Raw genomic sequence first — 21,451 nt, 5'->3', positions numbered from 1 at the left:
AATAGCTCTTTTCAGAGCTACCCTACCTCTGATCATTCAAAACGTTTATCTTTTTCTAACTTTTTTTTTTTCACCAAAGTACGCTCCCCGGTTCGCTTAGCGGTGCGCGTACCGGGCGCTCCCCCCGCGAAATTTTCGATTTTTTAAAATTTTTTGCATATATCAGCGTCCTAAGCCCCCCTCAGAAAACCTAGAGGGCCACAAAGTGTCTACCGTGCCCCCTTCTACCCATTCCGAACATTGTTTGTCCTCCAGCTTGTGTCTCAATTCTACCGATACACAAAATGGAGGACTCCCGTAACGCTGCCGGTTCGCGTACCGGGGAGCGCTCGATAAAAAAAGGTGGGAAAGTAATTTACAGAAAAACCACTACAGACACTTTCATCAAATATAGAATAGGCCCTACTACATAGCAGTCCCTACCATTTACCCAAATTTGATGGAATTCCATTGAGAAAATTATGCTGTAAGCCTGAATAAATATCCTGAGGTAAATTACCTAACAAAAACACTTATGAAGTGTTAGAATTGACAACCAATTAAAATGCTACTTTCAATATCTTCTATTATTTCATGACATTTGATTGGTTATGTACCTGAATATATATAAAGAGAGAGAGAGAAACACAGCCATTTTGACTACTACTTTCTGAAGTACATATCAAGTGCATTTCAACTGAGAACTTAAACTTCTTTTTGAAAGGTAAGATGTTATTTTAACAACTGAAGTATGTTCTGCACTTTAAGTTAATTAGGAAAACATTTTCTGATAGTTATATACTATCCCTCTGTAATAGTTATAGAATAAGATAGACTTCTCTGTTTTAGTTATGGATGGAGTTAGGCTTGTCTTGTATAATTAAGAATTTACTTAGGCTTTATCACATACATTTTTTTATATTTCTACTTCCAGTCTGATACCATACACTGCCCAAAGATAAAATCACTGTTTAAAAAACCAAACTACCTGTCTGTACTTAAACCCAACAGTGCCCTATCTGTACTGATATATTTTTTTTAAATTCAATTTACAGCACAAAAATGGAAGGAGAGCAAAAAAATACCATCGAAATTGTTCTGGAAAGCAACAAAGATACAGAAATTGAACCCAATGACTCTGAATTCTTTGATGAATCACAGGACTTTGAACTTCTGCAATGTGTACAATCAGTAGATTACCTGATTGAAAATGAGAACATTTCTGACAATCAATTATTAGAAGTTCTTTTAAATTTTGAAAACGAATCAGAGAAATAAATTTATATTTAATAATTCAAAAATTGTTTGAGACATTATTCATTTTTATATGTATTTTTTAAACTAGTACCAAATTGATTATAATGTAAAATCAGACTTTAAAAATACTGTGCAACTTTTTTGTGTTACATAGTAAGTTTGCTCATAGTTACTTCCTTTCTCCCACTATATTATCTCCAATGTGTATTTAACATCTCTTTATCATTTCCTGCATCCATGGTGTTTCTGCTTTCCTGAGAGACTACGCTATGAATTCCATATACCACAATAACTTCTGAAACAACATGCAAGATATCTACAAAGGAGACGGTGTATTTTTATTTTTAGACTCTGCATTGGTACCTACATGTTGGTACTTAAATAAAAAAAATAAAAAAAAATACAACAAAAAGAACAAGCAATATACATACATTATTTGAACATTCTTTCATCCTATTTTCCCTATATTACGCTTCCCGGACCGCTTCCCGGTGCGCGTACCGAGCGCTCCCCCCGCAAAAAAAACGATAATACATTTTTTTTTTCCCCCCGCGGGGCCCTTTTAAAGCCCCCTCATCAAACCTAGGGGATCAGGGAGGATGTACTCTGCCCCCTTATGCTCATTTCCCCCTTTGTTTTTGCCACATCTTGTGTCTCGATCCTACCGAGACACAAGATGGCGGCCGCTCCGGACTGTTTAGAATGTTCACAGTCACCGGGGAGCCAATCCGCTTCTCCTAGCGAAGTTCCGTTACGCGTCAGGTACGCGAACCGGGGCGCTAACCGGGACGCTGTCACAGATATATCTGTTTTTTAAAACGTTAATTTCTCAAAATCCACTGAAGCACATATATTGAGACATAGCAAAGGCATGTCGGGCAAACCATATCTACAATTTTGCCAAGTTTCGTGTAAATCCATTCAGCCGTTCGAGCTAAAAGTGATTCCAACCGCCCTATGGAAAAATGAATGGGAAAAACGCGTTTTGGGACCCCCCTTTTTTCTCGGCCCCCCCTTGACGAAACCCCCCCACATTTTCAGGGGCTGCTCAGAAACGAAATGTGCCATTTTCCTGAAAATTTCAGCCAATTCCGTCCACAAACGCCAAAGTTATTCAACATAGAATTTTCAGAAATCCCATAGGAAAAAAATCCTAACTATATATACCTACTGGCGAGCGCCAGTAGGTAATATACACACACATATATATATATACTTTGGCGCCGGTTGAGGAATCTGCCTGAAATTCTCCTCAAATTTGCCTCGCGGCGCTCCGCTCCTTCCCTGACAGTTTGGGGGGGATTCGTCAAGCGGGGGCCGAGATAAAAGGGGGGTCCCAAAACGTGTTTTCCCCATGTTAATTTCCATAGGGCGGTTGGACTCACTTTTAGCCCGAATGGCTGAATGGATTTCCACCAAACTTGGCAAAATTGTAGGGACTGGTAGCCCGATGTGCCTTTGCTATGTCTCAAGATATGTGCTCCAGTGGATTTTGAGTAATTTAGGCTCAAAAAAATATATATATCTATAAGCGCACCCCGGTACGCGCACCGGGGCGCACACCTGCGCGCTACGCGAGTTCGCGAGCGGTAAGCTGATTGGCTCTCGGGTGTCTGTCCGGAGCGGCCGCCATCTTGTGTCTCGGTAGGATCGAGACACAAGACGGGGCAAAAACAAAGGGGGAAATGACCAAAAAGGGGCGGGTAGTCCCCCCCTGACCCCCTAGGTTTGATGTGGGGGCCATAAAAGGGCCCCGCGGGGCAAAACATTTTCTTTTTCCCGATTTGCGCGGGGGAGCGCCCGATACGCGCACCGGGGAGCGTACCGGGGAGCGCACCATGGGGAAAAAAGAATGACAGATTTTTTTTAAAAAATAGCATTTTTTTTATAAATTGGAGGTAGTTCTAAAAAGAACTGTTTTTTAATTCTTTTTGTTGTTTTATATTTTTTTTATTGTTTTTGGAACATTTTGTACTTTTTTTGGCTTTATGAACAATTTTATATATTTTTTGTTATTTTTATGGGGACAAACAAAAAACAGGGAATTGAAAACGGCTCAACTGGAGCAAAAAAAAATCGGGAAAAAATTAAGGTTTTTTGGGGCACACGTGTGTGTCACCCGCACGGTTGATGAGCTTAATGCTTTGCTCACCATAAGTAATTGTTTTCCCACAAAATATACAAACGATTTTGTATTGTCCAAACTGGGTTTGTATGTTTGGGACCATCTCCCTTGCCTCTGAACCCGATGGAGTGGGTTGCTTACTTTGGGAGGTGCTGGGAGAAGATTGGGGAGGGTTCCTGGCCATTTCTCGGACCTCTGCCCCAGCATAGTTGTTAGGGTGCCGGCGTTGCATGTGGCGAATCATAGTGTTGTTGCCAAAAGAGTACTTTTTGTTAGGGTTCCCCCTTGGAAGTACAGTGCCACAAATCAGACAAGTGACCTTTGGCGCATTTACTTTCTTCTGGTCCTTTGGGATTGAAAAAAACTCCCAGACTATGTGCTCCTTTGGCTTATAGGTGGGAGTATCTTCATGCAGGAAGGTCCTCCTCTTCTTCTCCTCCTCCTCCTCCTCCTCCTCCTCCTCCTCCTCCTCCTCTTCATCTCCACCACTGTGGTGTTGTGGTGGTCCTTGTGGTGGTGGTGGTGGCTGAGATGCTCCTGCTGCTGCTGCTACTGTAGCCATTTTTCAGTACAAATTGGGAATAGGTCTCCAAACAGGTCTTCCTCAGTCAAAGGACAAAGTGAGAATAAGGAAAAAAGGTGGGGGCTTTCATCATTTGGAAAACAAAACTGTCCTGAACCAATGAAAAGTGTTATTTTCAGGTCACATGACCCGACGCGCTTACGATACGTGACCCGGGGCGCTTACGTAGCGCGTTCGTATGCGCGTGGGTGCTTCCGGGTGCGCTTACGCCGTGCGTATCACGCGGACGCGGCTACGCGATACGTCACGATGATGTTTTCGTTTGCGGCATTAGCGCTAACGGGACGCTCCCCGGTACGCGCAGCGGGGCGCGCCGCAAGACTGCGCTTACCGGTGCGGTCCCCGGTACGCGCACCGGGAGCGCTCCAGGGCAAAAAAAAAACCACAAAAAAAACCAATATACAGAAAGAAAATAGTATTACATAAATATACAATATAGGAATCATAATAAAAAATATTAGATTTTATAGTTATAGAAATTTGATATTAAAAAAACCTTTGAAATTCACTGAAAAAAACATAGGTTTGAGGCACTATATAAAGTTAAGAATTAGCATTTAAAAAACCTATGAAATTCACTGAAAAAACCATAGGTTTCACACCAGTTATAGTTAGGAATTAGTATTTAAAAAACCTATTAAATTCACTGAAAAAAACCATAGGTTTCACACCAGTTATAGTTAGCTGGAAATTTTACTGACATAAAACCATTGAAATTCCAACGTTATAGTTAGTTGGACTCACTATAACAAGCGCGCCTGCAATGCACTGCTGATGACGTCACATATTACATCACTCATGACATGGACAGTGACATCACTCATGACATCACTGATGACACCATCCTTGTGACAGAGTGACAGACCTCCTTTCAGTGTAATGTAACCCTTGAAACACATATTCAAAAATAGAAACTAACATTTTCCAAAAAATGGAGATACCCATACCAGTTACAACAACCAAATCAGTAATTCCACCATCTATATACACATCCACTCATTCACCAACAGTTCTATATAGTCACTCATACATATACTCACTCATCATATGTAGTGATACACCTATACATCCTGTTACACACCGACAGTCATCCAAAAGTTACTCACACACATACTCACACATGCAAATAAACTATTGAACATCCATTTATTTGCATATGCAACTATACACACACTACCACCTTACTTCTAAGGAAACTTACACATACTTACTCTCTTAAACAATCACTTATAGAAACACATACTTATTTAAACAGGAACTCTTACAATCTCTCACTCTCACATATACTCACTTATATACATCAATACTCACATATACTAGATTAAAACATATGTCGTTACTGATAAAGACAATAGTGAGAAAGTCATTCACTCACTAACACACACATATACACACTCATCCACCCATACAGTCCTGCACATATGCTGTCTTCAAAACACATACAAACAGTGAGTCAGTCATTGATGCATCTATGTGCTAAGTAATACCCCCACCAAACCATACAGACACTCATACTGATACTAAAAAATACATCTAATAACCCATATACACACACAAGTAGCTACTCACCAACTCATGCAGCCACTTATACACAAAGTGAAACACTGATACATATATTTCAATATTTAAAAGTTACTCGCTAATATATGTATTCACTAAAATACACTTAATAAGGCAGTTAACCAATCAATTCTTTTTATAAAAAAACATCCATTTACACACTTATTTAACCATTTATTCTTCCATCAACCTTTACAAATACATATATAAAACATATTTATTTTTCAGAAAGACACACATTCACTGGATGGTGTCATCAGTGATGTCATGAGTGATGTCACTGACCATGTCATGAGTGATGTAATATGTGATGTCATCAGCAGTGCATTGCAGGCGCGCTTGTTATAGTGAGTCCAACTAACTATAACGTTGGAATTTCAGTAACATTTCCAGCTAACTACAACTGGTGTGAAACCTATGGTTTTTTCAGTGAATTTAATAGGTTTTTTAAATGCTAATTCCTAACTATAACTGGTGTGAAACCTATGTTTTTTTCAGTGAATATATATATATATATATATATATATATATATATATATATATATATACACATACACACACACACACACACACACATATATATACACTATCCATCTAGCAATGGATCTTTTAGAGGCAGGTAAACCAGTGTTCAAAGGACCATAATAAACAAAAAGCATTGGACTACTTAACGCATATAAAACTCCCATGGCTGACAGACTCACACCGTGAATTCCTTATGCGACCCCTGGAGAGAGACAAACTTATTCTAGCCCTGTCGGGTATGAAGTCAGGGAGCGCTCTGGGAGTAGATGGATTGACAGTTGCCTTTTATAAAGCATTTGCGAACTTACTGATCCCGCACTTAACTATACTTTTTGATGATGTGTTTGTGACGGGAGATATGCCACCTTCGATGAGGGAGGCTATTATTGCGGCTATTTTGAAGCCGGGCAAGCCACCTGATGAGTGCGCTTCCTATCGTCCTCTTTCATTGATTAACGTAGACACGAAAATGTTTGCGAAGATCTTAGCTAACAAGCTGTTCCCTCTAGTTCCGCTACTAGTCGCTCCGGAGCAAGCGGGTTTAGTGCCCAACAGGAATTTAACTTCTAATTTAAGTACGATGTTCGGAGCGATTCAACACACTAAGCCTTCTCGACATGGAGAAAGCCTTCGACTCGGTTGACTGGCCCTTCATGCGACTGGTCCTGACGAGGATGGCGTTGGGAGCTGTGTTTTTGCAGCCGATAGGAATATTATGTAGGGCGCCCACTGCTAGAATCAAAACTGGCAACCTTGTAACAGATGCAATACATGTTACTAGGGGCACGCAGCAAGGTTGTCCGCTGTCTCCGATCCTATACGCCTTGGTAGCTGAGCCCTTGGTCTGTGCGCTCCGGGAATATCACAGATATAAGGGTATATGATTTCCAGGTTATGAGCTGATTGTTTCCACCTATGCAGACAACACTTTATTATATGTCCGGGACCCTGAGCATCATCTCTCCTCAGTACTGCGTGAAGTGGTTAGATTCGGGGCTGTGTCTGGACCTCGTGTTAATTGGCTGAAATCTATAGTATTCCTTCTTAACACAGGCTACGGCCCCGTTCGAACCGGATTATTCATTGCAGTGGTCAATGGACTCGGTTAGATACCTTGGGATCCAAATACACACAGACTGGAACATAGTGTTTCGGGAAAACTATGGGAGGGCAATAAGTAAATTGGAAGATGATATAGAAGGTTGGATCAGATTACCACTGTCCTTGTTGGGCAGAGAGTCTATTACGAAAATGGTGATACTCCCCCTTTTTTTTTTCTTTTCACTAATATCCCTTTGGTTCTCCTCGGCTCCTTTTTCCGGCGGCTTACAACTCTGATAATCAGGTTGGCCTGGGCCGGCAAGCAGGCGTGGGTCAGGTGGGATGTACTTACCTTACCATATCATATAGGTGGATTTGACTCGCCAGACCTGGACCTATATTATAGGGCAGCACAGAGTGTGCATGCATTCCATTGGATGCATGGCTCGCCGGTCATCCCTCACCTACGTACAGAGAGGGTGGTGTCTTCCCTGCTCCCAATGCCAGCTCTGATGTTTGCCCCGGCTGAACGCAGGACTGTTATCCTTGACTCAGTCAATGCCACAACGCATGCTTGGTACCACCTCTTGAAGTTGCAGGTGGGTGCTATTCTGTATTCCCCGCAAACGCCGTTGGTTTGGTGTCACTGGCTACCACCGTGTAGAGAAAAGGGGGTCACGAGAGCGCTTCATTCTCTAGGGGTGAGGACGAATGGTGACTTGTTCAAGGGTGGTACGGCAAAACGCTGGGAGGAACTTGAGACCGACGACTCTGCGGTAACCCCCCTTACCAAATATCAGTTCCATAGAACATGGCAAGCGCTGCTGTGCATCTTGGGTAGTGATATGTCGCAACCGCCGGAAGTATCCTCCTTATCCTATGTTATCAAAACGGAATCGCCGACTCGTATAGTCTCCAAGATCTACCGACTGTCCATGGCCTATAGGGAAAACCACTACACTAAAGCGTGTCTGGCTTGGCAGAGAGATTTGGGTAGGGACATAGACGATGCAATGTGGAAATATTGCTGCGAAAGTACGATTTTTTTTTTTTTTACAAAAAGCTGGTCTGCCTTTCTTACACTCCTTGTTTTGTCTAGACAACATTTTACCACTCTGTTAAAATCTAATGATCGACTGATTGATGTGAAAATCCGAGACTACCTTAGGAAGGAACCTCGGGTGAGTTCTCATCACCACTCTGTTTACATTGAACACAAGATAAGGCTCTGTAGAACATAAGGCCTGTATCTCGCTCACTCTGCGAGCAGACGTGATTGCCACTAGAAAGGCGGTCTTCCACGAAAGATGTTGGAGGGTGGCCTTGTGAATAGGTTCGAAAGGGGGACCCATTAACTTGGAGAGAACCACATTAAGCTCCCAAGAAGGGGATGGTAAGCTAACTGATGGATAGACCTTTTTGAGACCCTCCAGGAAGTCCTTAAAAGCTGGCATTTGAAAGAAAGAAGCCGGAGAAGGGGACTTTCTATAAGCTGTAATAGTAGCCAAGTGAACTTTCATGAAGGAATATTGCAAACCTGCTTTGGCAAAGTACAATAAATAGGGCAACAGTACCTGCTCTTGACCCTGAATCGGGCCATGGCCATTAGCTTTACACGACATGTAAAAACGCTTCCACTTGAAAGCATAAGACTTTCTCTTCGAAGGTCTCTGTGCTTCTTTTAAGATCTGCATGCAGTCTTGAGAGAGATCTAAATGTCCATATTGGATGAACTCAGGAGCCATGCTGCTAGCCTCAGGGACGGCAGATTGGGATGGAACACCTTGCCGCTCTCCTCGGTCAGCAGATCCGAAGACATGGCACCCTCCTGTGTGGCACTTTGGACAGATGAAGCAGGTCCGGGTACCACCACTGGCGAGGCTACTCTGGTGCATTCAGGATCATTTCTGTCTTGGATTAATACAGTTTGACGATTACCAGGGGAATGAGTGGGAATGGCAGAAAAGCTTAGAGCAATGTCTCTGACCAGTCTATCAACAGGCAATTCCCCTTGGAGCCTAGTTGAGGGTATCTGGAGGCAAAGACGCGTCATTTTGCGTTTTCTGCATCTGCGAAGAGATCTTTGTCTGGTGTTCCCCAGCTACGGAAGATATCTTGCGCTACCTCTTGTTTTAAGACCCAGTCGTGCACTTCTGCAAAAGGCCTGCTTAGGCTGTCCGCTTCGACGTTGAGGACGCCTGGAAGGTGAACTGCTGAGATACTCATGTTTCTTGCCAGAAGCCAGTTCCAAATCGCCTGCGCTTCCAGAGACAGTGGTCAGGACCTGGTTCCCCCCTGCTTGTTCAGGTAATACATGGTTGTGGTACTGTCCATCTGAACAAGAAAAGCAGTTGACTTTATGGAGGGAAAGAACGCCTTGAGGGCCAGATGCACCGTCCGGAGCTACAGGATATTTATGTGGAACAGCTGTTCTTTTTCACATCCACTGTATCTGCAGGGACCCCCATGTGAGCACCCCAACCCTGAAGGGACGCGTCCTTCACCAGAGTCTGCTTGGGGAGCTCCTTGTGAAACGGTACTCCTATCAGGAGATGAGATCGTTGCATCCACCATCTGAGGGAGGGTAGACTGAAAGAGGCAAGGCTACAGTGACTTCCTAGCGATTGGAAATTTAGGATCATTGATCCTCCAGAGTTTGCTACAGAGGTCTCATGTAAAGTCTGGCGTTTGGGACCAAAAAAATGCACGAGGTCATCGATCCCAGTAGAGATGAAACCTGTCTGGCCGTGGGGTGAGGTTTCTGCAGGAGAGCCTGACACCTGTGGACAATGGATGATAGTCTCTCCTCCAAAAGAAACGCTTTTGCGCTTACCGCATCCCACGTTGCGCCCAGGTAGTGTATCCTCTGAGTGGGATTGAGGATGGGTTTTTTTTAGGTTTACGTGCAGACCTAACTGATGCATTAGCTGAATGCAGCAAGTGAGATGTTCCTGCAGAAGTGTTGGCGACACACTTTTTAGTAGCCAATCGTCTAGGTAAGGGTGACGAAGATTTTCTTCCTCCTCAGGAATGCCGCTACCACAGCCATGCACTTTGAGAAGGTGCGAGGAGCAGACTTCAGCCCGAAAGGGAGGACCGTGAACTGGAAGTGGTCCGCCTCGATCTGAAATCTTAAGAACTTTCAATTCCCTTGAGAGATGGGCATGTGGAAATAGGCATCTTGAAGATCTATAGAGCACATCCGGTCCTATTGATGTAAGTGAGGGATTATTTGATGTAAAGCTAGCATCCTGAACTTCTCACGACAAATTAACTTGTTGAGAAGCCTGAGATCAAGTATAGGCCTGAACTCCTTGTTTGGACCTCTCTTTGGGACCATAAAATAATGGGAATAAATTCCCTGTCGAAGCTGGTGCCAGGGTACCTCCTCAATTGCCTCTTTTTGTTGGAGAGCGGAAATCTCCTCTCGTCGGAGGTGGATGCGATGGACTGCAGTCTTCCGAGGAGGAACAGAGGGTGGAGGAGACTTGAATCTGATGGAGTACCCATTCCTCACAATAGTGAGCACCCACTTGTCTAGTGTTATTTTTGTCCACTCGTCCAGGTGAAAACGGACACTTCCCCCCCCCCCCCCACAGGAGTGGGTAACGGAGTTAGGGGAAGCAAGCACTCACTGCTTCTGTTGTTGCTTGGCAGTAGGTGTAGGCTGTCAGGAGTTCCCTCCTCGTCCTCTGCCAGGACGACGCTGGTTGGACTGTGATCTTCCCTGATGTTGCAGGGAGGATCACTGAGGGGTTTGAACCCTCTGTTGGTACTGGCATCGATCGTAGGGGCGGTAGCGTCGCCTGAAGCCCTTCCTCTTCGTAAGCCCAACCGCCTTCACAGTGTCCAGTTCGGTCTTCATCCGAGACATTTCGTCATCAGCATGCAAGCCGAAGAGCGAAGTCCCATTGAAGGGGAGATTGAGGATTCGATGTTGAGCCTCTGGCTTCAAACCCTTCAGTCTCAGTTAGGCAGACCGACGCACACAAATCCCATGTGAGTATCCATGGGCAGCTAAGTCAGAGGCATCCGCTGCTGCACTGATAACCTGATTGGCCACCGAAACCCCTTCATGGAGGACCTCCAGGAAGTCCTGTCTTCCTTTGGTAGCTTCTCTGTGAAGCGTGCGAGGGAGTACCACAGAGAGCGGGCGTACCGACCCAGTAAGGCCGAGGCGCTGGCTACCTTTATATAGGATGCTGAGGTTTTGCACATCCTCTTGCCAATGGAATCCATGGCCTTACTGTCTTTATCCGGGGGTACCTCAGATGATGCTGCCCCGGTCTGGTTCTTCCGTGCCCCTGACACAATAACCGAGTCCGGAGGAGGGTCAGGTCTAAGAAAAAGTGGGTCCTGCTCAGGAGCCTTGTACTTCTTCGTGATCCGCGACGGGGTCACCCCCACCGATGCTGGAGTCAGGAATTTCTGAAGAGCAGGCTCTATTAGGCCAGGCACCAGGGGAAGCAAAGGCCTAGGTGAAGACCTGTGATGAAGTGTTTCGAAGATGACTGATGTTGCAGGAATAGGCATCTCAATATGAAGCTTTGTATCCCCCCTACACAAGACCTCATTGAAGGTTACAATGTCATCAATAGACGATACTCTACTCAGAGGAGAGGAAGAAAGAGTAGGAGAGTCGTCTGCTTTTGATGGTCTGGAGTCTGAGGACCACGAAGAAGATGAACAATAGTTACTTACCTGTAATCTGTGGTTCTCCAGTATTGATGTCCGACGACGGGGAATGATTCAGGCATGTGAATCTATGAAAGACACCCTAATACTGGAGAACTGTGGCTTCGTCTTCTAGGATAGCGGTGGTGAGATATGGACGCCCAACTCCTAGGAGAACGTGATGTGCGCCTTCTCAAAGCCGGTGACCTCTGCGGAGTGGTAAATCGCTCACGTCTCTCAGAGGAGTGAACTGATTGTATTATAGGAGATCTGGATCTGTTAGGAGTATATGAAGGTCTTGTTATCCTTCGGATCTTCCACTCCCTTATGTTCTTTAGCCAACTCGTAGAGATATTAGTTGTCGGGGCTGGAGCCGAAACTGGTGAGGTTTCAGGAGTGACTTGCACTATCCAGAGTCCCAGGGAGGAAGAGACACTCCTGGAGGGGACGACCTGGACTCCTTCAGCTTTGAGTGGTCTCTCAACATTGCCCTAGGTCTCTTGGCAGGAGGAGACCTGTGATTGGACTGCGATCTCCTCGATGTCGATCTCCTCGACGTCGAACACCTTGATGTCGATCTTCTCGCCGTCAATCTGGACCGTGATCTTCCTGACCGCCTAGGCCCAGAGCGTGATATGCGAGGTCTCGGTGACGGATGTGTCAAAGCTGTGCATCTCAACGGCGAATGTCTTGGTGGCGACTTCCTTGTAAGCGACGCCGATCTCCTTGATGGCAATCGCCTGTGCTGACGCGTAGTTGGAGAGCGACTGTGTCTTACCGGCGTCGAGTCCCTCGGTGTTCGGCTCAACGTGGACACTCTCGAAGGCGGGCTTCGACGTTGATGTGTCTACGTCGAGCGAAAGCAGCCTGCCGTCGTCGAGCCAGGCCTGGACGCCTACGCGGTGGTGTCGACTTCGGTCTGTGATGGGACTTCTCACCTGAAGACGTTCGCTTAGACGGCGAAGGAGGCCTCGACGTTGATGCTGACTCGGAGCACAAAGGTATTTTGGACGTCAATCTGTCCCTCGACGGCGTGTGAGACCGGTGTTTTCTTTTCTCACCTTTTTCTTTGCGCTCCAGCCTTTTTTGAGAAGAGGGCTTCTTTGAGGAATGTTCTTCTCGGCCACTTGCTACTTCTTTTTCTCTCTCCTGCATAGAATGCAGCTTAATCTTCTCCCTTTCTCTAAGGGTTCTTTTTTGAAAACTTGCAGCAGTAGTAGCACTGGTCTGGCTTGTGAGATGATGGTAGACAAACAATACAGACCGAGTGCAGGTCTGACTTAGCCATCTTTTTTCCACAGGCACTTATTAAATAAGGCCGGCATTATGACAGGAAAAAATAGACAAAAGTCAGAAAAACAACAGGATTTAGTTCCCCCAAGTGCTAAAGACGTCGAACGAAACTAAAACATTCCACTTTAGACCAACAATTAGTGATAAAAAACCTCTAACTGGCGAGCTCAATGCTCCAGGATCCTCACAGAAGGAGCCGGGGAAAATAACTGACCTAACTGTCACCTGTGGTGCATGAAGGGAGCCTGGGGGTTCCTGAGGTCTTAAAGGCACGGCGCCAGTTTTTTCCAACTGTTCTATATGCAGCCTCTCTAGGCTAATCTGCCTCTATGATCTTGCCTTTTTTACCTTTGAAAATAAAGGCTGTGTTTTCAAAGCAAACTGAAAGCAGTTTTCTTTCCCTGGATCATGAAAATATCATGATTTATGTTTCTTTATTATTTCAAATGTAAATGTTATACAATGCAATTGTGGCATATTTGACCCTAGTAATGTGTTTGGTGTGTGTGTGTGTGTGTGTGTGCGTGTATGTGTGTGTGTGTGTGTATATATATATATATATATATATATATCCTCATCAAAGTAATAAGCACTGAATATTCCCTCCCATGTGCGGGGACCCCGGAAATATTATAATAAATTATATATGGAAATCCCATATATACAGTTCCACATATATGTATGTACATATATCATTTTTTCTCACACCAATGCAGCTCCCCATAGGAGGCTAAACAATGAAATTACCCATATAAAGATTATTTGCAAACATAAAAAACACCTGAGGGCAAGAAGCAATTGAACCTTGTTTTTTTAATGAGCAGAAAACACTCATATATCATAAAAAATGCAAATAAAGTAGACATTGTTAGCCTACAGGCTGCATTGTAAACCAAAACCATAGAAAATGAAAGCATTTTCAACAAACTGGCACTGTGCCTTTAAGGCAGCCAGGACCCCCAGCTTCCCATCATGCCTCAGGGGTGACAGTTAGGTCAGTTGTTCTTTCCGTCAGTCAGGGCCATGGATTTTCAGCTCCTACCTTTTTTGACTTTTCTGTCAAAAATATCTTCTAAGTCTTGAAGTTTTTCACTTTCACTCGACGTCTTTTGACTTCAGAGTGCTAGTGCTGCCTTTTTTGTGTTCAGAAAAGGTTTCTTTTTGTCAAAAATGCTTTCCCTTTTCGACCCTTGCCCTTCCTGTGGCAAGAAGAAGGCCAGGACTGTTACACACCCTGTGTGTATCCTCTGTCTCCCTTAGACACATTCTGCAGACAGCTGTCATCACTTCAAGAACTTGTCAAGGAGAACTCTTAAAGACAGCGAGATAATTCGTATTTATGGCCTCTCTGAAAGAGGTAGGTCTCCTGAAAGGCAGCAGAAGAGGAGGACCCGGTCGACGTCGAGAGAAGTCCTGACGGGATCGGTATCGAAGCTGCCTACGACGAAAGCACCATCAAAGACTGTGATGACATCGAAACATCACTCGACGGCGAAGAGTTCGTCGTCGAAGGTACCGGTTCCTCGTATTGACGTCAACCAAGCGGCGTTCAACGTCGAGAGGCAGGTCTTCGTCGTCTCCAGGGGGGGGGCAAACGTCGTCAAGACAGATCACTCCGTCATCGCCACGGCGATAGACTTCGAGGCACAGCGCTCCGTCATCGCACCGGCAATCGACGTCAAGGCACAGAGCACCGTTGACGCCTCACCACCGGCGTCAGACGTCGAAGCAGGTTACTCCGTCGTCGTCTCACCGGCGTTCGACGTCGAGTCATAGATCTCCGCCGAGGGCAGTTCACCGGTCTTCGGCGTCGAGACACCAGACACCTCCTTCGGCGTCGAGGCAGCAGCATACCTCGACGTCAAGATAGAAGACGCCTATGACAACGACATAGAGATTGACAACTCCCTCACCGGGCCATCACCGGTCGACGTCGAGACAGAAGTCTGATTAAACAACGTCGAGAAAGGAGGCGACATCGGCGCCGGATAGGTGTTCGAAGTCTAGAGGAGGTTCTACCACACGTTCAAGCACGCCTTCTAAGAAGAGGAGGTCTTCCTCAAGGCAGATGTCTCCGCCCAGGTAGCACATAGACACTCCAGATCTCAGTCTAAGTGCCCTTCGGGAGAGGCCTCTCCTCCAGTGAGCCTATCGTCATCACCTTCAGGCTCCCAGGGTTCACACCGAGGGTCAACATCCAGGTCCCCGAAAGTTGTGATCTCATCTTCGGACAGCACAGTGTCATGGCATTCACCAGCAAGGCCATTGCATGAAGAGGTGAATCCATCTCCTCCGGCATAATCTCCTGAGAGGAGAGAAGGGCAGAAGTCACCTTCCATCAGGTTGTCTCCCAGATGTTACAGACCATTACATCACTGGGCTACTGATAAGGACACAGTGCGGGAGTACTCCAGTCCCCAACACAAGTCTCCATTGGCTCGTTTGATCCAGCAAGTGGATCGGGATCGATCGCCTTCGAGGCCCAGAGCGCGGACACGCACCCCAGTGCGTTCAAGCAGACGGAGGTCCAGGTCCAGGAGCAAGAGGAGGGAGCGCAGATCTCCTACGCCTTCCTCGCCTGCTTCTCATAATTCTCATAGAGACTATTCTCCAACACTGACGGACAGTTCACCGTCGAGAATTTCTCCAGTGGATGACATCTACACATTTCAGGAAATTCTAGGCAGAGGGGCACTTAAGCTGGGTATTCCCATGCCAGCTCGCCAAAGCAAGTCTTCCGTGATCTTTGAAACACTGCATCACAAGACAGCGGCTAAAAAATTGCTTCCCTTGGTTCCGGGCATCATAGAACCAGTCATGGAAGTCTTCCTCACACCAGCGACGATTAGATCCGCTCCAGCGAGGATTCTGAAAAAATATAGCTCGCCAGAGGATGATTCACTCTTCCTCAGAGCCGACCCTCCCCGGATTCAGTAATAATTGCGGCGGCGAGAAAGACCCATGCCGTTGCATCTTCCTCCACTGTACCACTGGACAAAGAGAGCAAGACGCAAGATTCCTGGGGACGGATGGTGTGTGGCACTTCGGCATCCTTGATGAAAGTATCCAACGCGGAAGCGCTCCTGGGGCGCTACGATAAATCCCTGTGGGATTCTCTGCAACGTTTCTCTGAGAAGCTTCCCCAAGAGGATCGCAGGGATTTTGAAGAAATCCTTACGGAGGGCAACCAGGTTTCCAATCAGATCAAAAGTGCTGCAGCTGATGGAGCTACCCTATCGGCGCATGGATATGCACATGGGGTATGTGCAAGAAGATCATCTTGGTTGCGCCTCACTGCACTAAAACCAAAAGCGCAATCACGTACATTCAACCTGCCTTTCTCTGGGTCATTTTTGTTTGGTTCACACACTGACGAGGAAATGCAGCGTATGAAAACGGAACTGGACACACTTAAGGCCGTTGGCCTGGAAACGAAAAAAGAGTTCCGTAAAAGATTCCGACCCTACAATCTGCGATCTTCCCAACAGGGGGTTCAAACCCCTCAGTGGCAGAAGAATCAAGATCAACAGGGGCAGCAAAATCCACAATACAGAGGCAGGCGTCCCTCATGAGGTGGAGGAAATCAGCGTCAGGGAAACAACTCCAACAAGACGCAATCCAAATGAATACTCCCTTCCCCCAGAGCCGTCTACCACTCCAGTGGGGGGAAGCATCACGCGGCATATCGTAGAGTGGCCAACTATCACAGGAGATCAGTGTCTTAGCTACGCTTCAGAATGGATACTGTCTTTATTTTCAACATCGTCCTCTCTCAATCCCTCCAATGCCAACATCAAGTCACCAGTTGAAACTCCTGCAAAAAGAGGTGGCCACCCTTCTAAAAAATCAGCTATTGAGAGGGTACCAATGTCTCAGAGAGGGAAAGGTGTTTACTCCAGATACTTTCTGGTCAAGAAAAAGGGCCAAAAAGCAGAGTACAGACCCATTATGGACTTGCGGACACTCAAGCAACACATAAAGAAGGAAAAGTTTCGCATGTTGGTGCTTCATCAAATATATCCACATCTCAGGCAGGGGGATTGGATGTGTTTGTTGGATCTGCAAGATGCATACTTCCACGTTCCGATTGCTCAACGTCACAGACAATTCCTGCGTTTCCGAGTAGGATCCGCTCATTATCATTTCAAAGTCCTACCATTCAGGTTGAAGTCAGCACCCAGAGTGTTCACGAAGTGCTTCACAGTGGTGGCAGCCGCTCTGCGCCGCAGGGGTGTCTTCGTGTACCCGTACTTGGACGACTGGCTGTTAAAGGGTCCTTCTCCGGACAGCGTATCAACCCATTTCCTGAGCTGCATCGAACTATGTCGCCGTCTAGTGAACTTCAGCAAATCATTCCCACAACAGACACAGAAAATACATTTCTTAGGAGCTCTGTTAGACTCCGAGCTAGGAAAAGTGTTTTCTTCGGAGGAGAGACAGTGTTTCATCATTCAGAAATGCAAACTGGTTCTGCACAGCAAGAAGTTGCCGGTGCGTCTGATTGCCTCCCTGCTAGGGTCGATGGCATCCTGCATCTTTCTGGTCCCAAATGCGTCCTCTTCAGCAGGATCTGGAGGACAAGTGGGACCAGCAGTCAGCTCGCTGGGACGACAAAATAACTTTGTCAAGCGCGGCAAGAGAGTCCATACCTTGGTGGATGAAGAGTCGACATCTACAAGTCGGAATTCCATTCCATCAGCCTCCTCCTGTCCAGATACTGATCATAGATGCCTCGCTACAAGGTTGGGGGGCCCACATGGGACATCTCCACACTCAAGGTCGGTGGTCTGTCAAAGAGCGCTCCTACCACATCAACATGTTGGAGTTGAGGGCAGTCCATCTAGCCCTCAAAGCTTTCCTACCCTCGATTCAAGCAACATCAGTGTTAGTATTTGAATTGAATTTACAGGCATTTATATAGCGCACGTCTACCAAGCGGTTTCATGGCGTACAAACGGACAATACCACCACAATGTACTACTTGAACAAGCAGGGGGGAACACACTCACGTACCCTTTCCCTGGAGGCTCAGAATCTATGGCATTGGCTCCTGGCTCGGAATCGGTCAGTCACAGCAGTCCACCTGCCAGGAGAGCAGAACGTGAGAGCGGGCGCTCTCAGCTGTCATTTCGAAGACAAGGAGGACTGGGTTCTCAGCGACGAGGTCGTAGAAGACATTTTCCAGTCATGGGGTCGCCCCACCATAGACCTCTTTACGGACGACGAAAACACCAAATGCCAAGACTTCGCCTCACGGTTCTACCGTCCAGGATCCAAAGGGAATGCCCTTTTGATAGACTGGTCAGGGGCATTTGTGTACGCCTTTCCGCCACTTCCGCTGATCCTGAAGGTGGTGAACAAGCTGGCTCATTCGTACACGAGGATGATTCTCATTGCCTCAGACTGGCTGAGACAGTGGTGGTACCCGGACCTTCTACACCTGTCAGAGTGTCCTCACAGGAAGCTGCCGTGCAGGCCGGACCTGCTATCCACGATGAACGGGAGGATTCATCATCCCAACCTTCCTTCACTGAACTTGGCAGCATGGCTCCTGAGGTCATACAATACGGCCACCTAGGACTTCCGCAGGACTGCATGTCCATTTTGAAAGTGGCAAGACGTCCTTCCACAAGACATGCAAGTGGAAGCGTTTTCACATGTGGTGTATGCAGAACAATTGTCATCCTATCGAGGGTCAGAAAGAGGTCCTTCTACCTTACCTACTGTATCTGGCGAAAGCAGGGTTGAAATGTAATTCCATTAAGGTGCATTTAACTGCTATAACGGCTTATAGACGCTCACCTTCTCAGCCTTCTTTCTTCCAATTACAAGCTGTTAAAGATTTTCTGCAGAGGTTGAAGAAGGTCTACCCTCCGGTACGATCTCCGTCTCCTCCCTGGGAGCTAAACCTGGTGCTATCGAAATTGATGGGTACGCCTTTCGAACCCATTCACAAAGCAACCTTGCAACATATTTCTTGGAAGGCTGCTTTTTTGGTAGCAATCAAGTCAGCTCGCAGAGTGAGCGAGATTCAAGCACTCTGTTCTAAAGAGCCCTATACAGTTTTCCATCTAAATAGGGTGGTGTTGAGGACACATCCCTCTTTTCTTCCTACGGTGGTGTCAGATTTCCATGTGAACCAGACCATCTCTCTACCCACCTTTTTTCTCAATCCCTCCACTCCAGCTGAGAGGGCCTTGCATACTCTGGACCTGAAAAGGGTTTTTAAATTCTATCTAGATCGGTCCAAATCTATAAGAAAATCTGATCAGCTGTTTGTCAACTATGAGTCGATCAGATCTGGATATGCGGCTTTGAAACGTTCCATTTCCAGATGGATAGTTTCATGTATCAAACTTGCTTACCAATTGGCGCAGAAGACCCTGGGGTTTTCTCCCAAAGCACATTCCACCAGAGGAAAAGCTGCTACTACAGATTTTCTTCATAATGTGCCCGTGTCTGAGATTTGTAAGGCGGCGACCTGGAGGTCCGTCCATACATTTACCAGACACTACTGTCTAGATTCAGACACCAGAGCAGACACCCAAGTAGGCCAAGCCTCCTTGTGCAATCTGTTCAACAGCTGATTTCGGCTATTTCAGTTTAGTTGGGTCATGTTTTTCTCATTTACCTGTAGGTGGTTGTTGGGCTTGCTATTCTATTCAGTGCTTATGACTATTGATGAGGATTCCCTGGAAGAGAAGGATAAGTTACTTACCTGTAATCCTAGTTCTCTTCCAGGGGTATCCTCATCAAAGTCATAAGCAACCCACCCGCCTCCCCAGGTAAGTGAGACACGATCAAAGTGTTTTTGGATATTGTTAAGCCCTGACTTTGAGGGTTATGCAAAGAACAACTGACCTAACTGTCACCCCTGAGGCATGATGGGAAGCTGGGGGTCATGGCTGCCTTAAAGGCACAATGCCAGTTTGTTGAAAATGCTTTCATTTTCTATGGTTTTGGTTCACAATGCAGCCTGTAGGCTAACAATGTCTACTTTATTTGCATTTTTTATGATATATGAGCATTTTCTGCTCATTAAAAAACAAGGTTCAAGTGCTACTTGCCCTCAGGTGTTTTTTATATGTTTGCAAATAATCTTTATATGGGTAATTTCATTGTTTAGACTCCTATGGGGAGCTGCATTGGTGTGAGAAAAAATGATATATGTACATACATATATATGGAGCTGTATATATGTGATTTCCATATATAATTTTTTATATTATTTCCGGGGTCCCCTCACATGGGCGGGAATATTCAGTGCTTATGACCATTGATGAAGATCCCCAGGAAGAGAAATGCATATAATTTGTTATTGCTCCGGGGTCCCCGCACGTGTGCGGGACTATTCAGTGCTTATGACTATTGAGGAGTATCCCCTGGAAGAGAATGGGGTGGGTCTATGGAAACTTGGAAAATAACGTGTGTGTCTGTCCGGGACTGATAATGCGCACCAAAATTGGCTCCTCTAGTATTATGTAAGAGAGGGCCTCATGGGTTACCAGATTGTTTTCTCCGCTTTGCACATACAGAACATTAGGCTTGAACAAAAAGGTGTGGCAAGCATCAGCTTCACTAAGTAGATGTGGGTTCCTCGCAACATGTTCTAGTTTTTCCCATTACAAAAGAGACCCTTGGACCTAGTCTTTCTCGCTCACTTGAAATCTAGCGAATTTACTTAAGCATATCACAAACTCAAAGTGGAGTATTTTCAAAAGTGAGAATATCTGTTAAAAGACCTGGACCTTTAGATCAATGTGTTACCAATATTTAATGCTACTGGCACACTAAGCATTACCCATTTCAGGGCAGGAAGCTACAAAAAGAAAAGAAACACTCAACAATGACATCACACACAAATAAAGTACCTGAGAACAGCATCATCAAGTTCATGAGGACGGTTAGTTGCCCCCATTACTAGGACTCGGTCATCCCCACCAGACTGAACCTATTATGCAAATAAAAGAAGTATATTAAATGTGTGCACAGTGTGCATTATTTAAATAAACAAAAGGTTAGGTTACGTCACTGCAGACATAATCTACAGCATTTATCCAGTGTCTTCTGTAATGTAAACAGTAAAAGTAGCAAAAAAGATCAAAATAAACATTCCCATCAGCCTGATTTGCAGAAATATTTGCATATTATAGTACAGCGAGTTTCAACACCACGGCATGACACTGTAGATATATTTTTAAAGAAAAGTAGTAGAAGTACATTTTATAAAATACTGTTACTATAACTAAACAAAGATTCCTGGAATGGTGAGCCAGATCTAGAATGCCAGTTCTTCACCATAGAAACCTAGTGGTCAGGTCTGTTTTCATAAAGCGGTTTTGTTCTAAACCACCTCTAATTTCTACATCTGTCTTTTGACGAGACTTTCAGAGATGGTGCTGCAGTTGTTCATC

General features: G+C 45.6%; 1 protein-coding gene across 4 annotated transcripts in view; it reads right to left on the bottom strand.

Moving 5' to 3' along the window:
• Positions 1-21,451, bottom strand: part of SPAST (spastin) — a 660,914-nt gene that overhangs the window by 163,597 nt on the left and 475,866 nt on the right. For all 4 annotated transcript variants that reach the window (XM_086927121.1, XM_086927120.1, XM_086927118.1 and 1 more), the window contains one exon: positions 20,909-20,988. In XM_086927121.1, coding sequence (XP_086783247.1) covers positions 20,909-20,988 — 80 coding nt within the window. The remainder of the gene's footprint in view (positions 1-20,908; positions 20,989-21,451) is intronic.

The sequence above is a fragment of the Lissotriton vulgaris genome, chromosome 6 (genome assembly GCF_964263255.1).
Source record: "Lissotriton vulgaris chromosome 6, aLisVul1.2, whole genome shotgun sequence".
NCBI classification, from domain to species: Eukaryota; Metazoa; Chordata; class Amphibia; order Caudata; family Salamandridae; genus Lissotriton; species Lissotriton vulgaris.
Note: the sequence above shows the minus strand (reverse complement) of the source record. Positions and strands in the feature narration are given on the sequence as shown.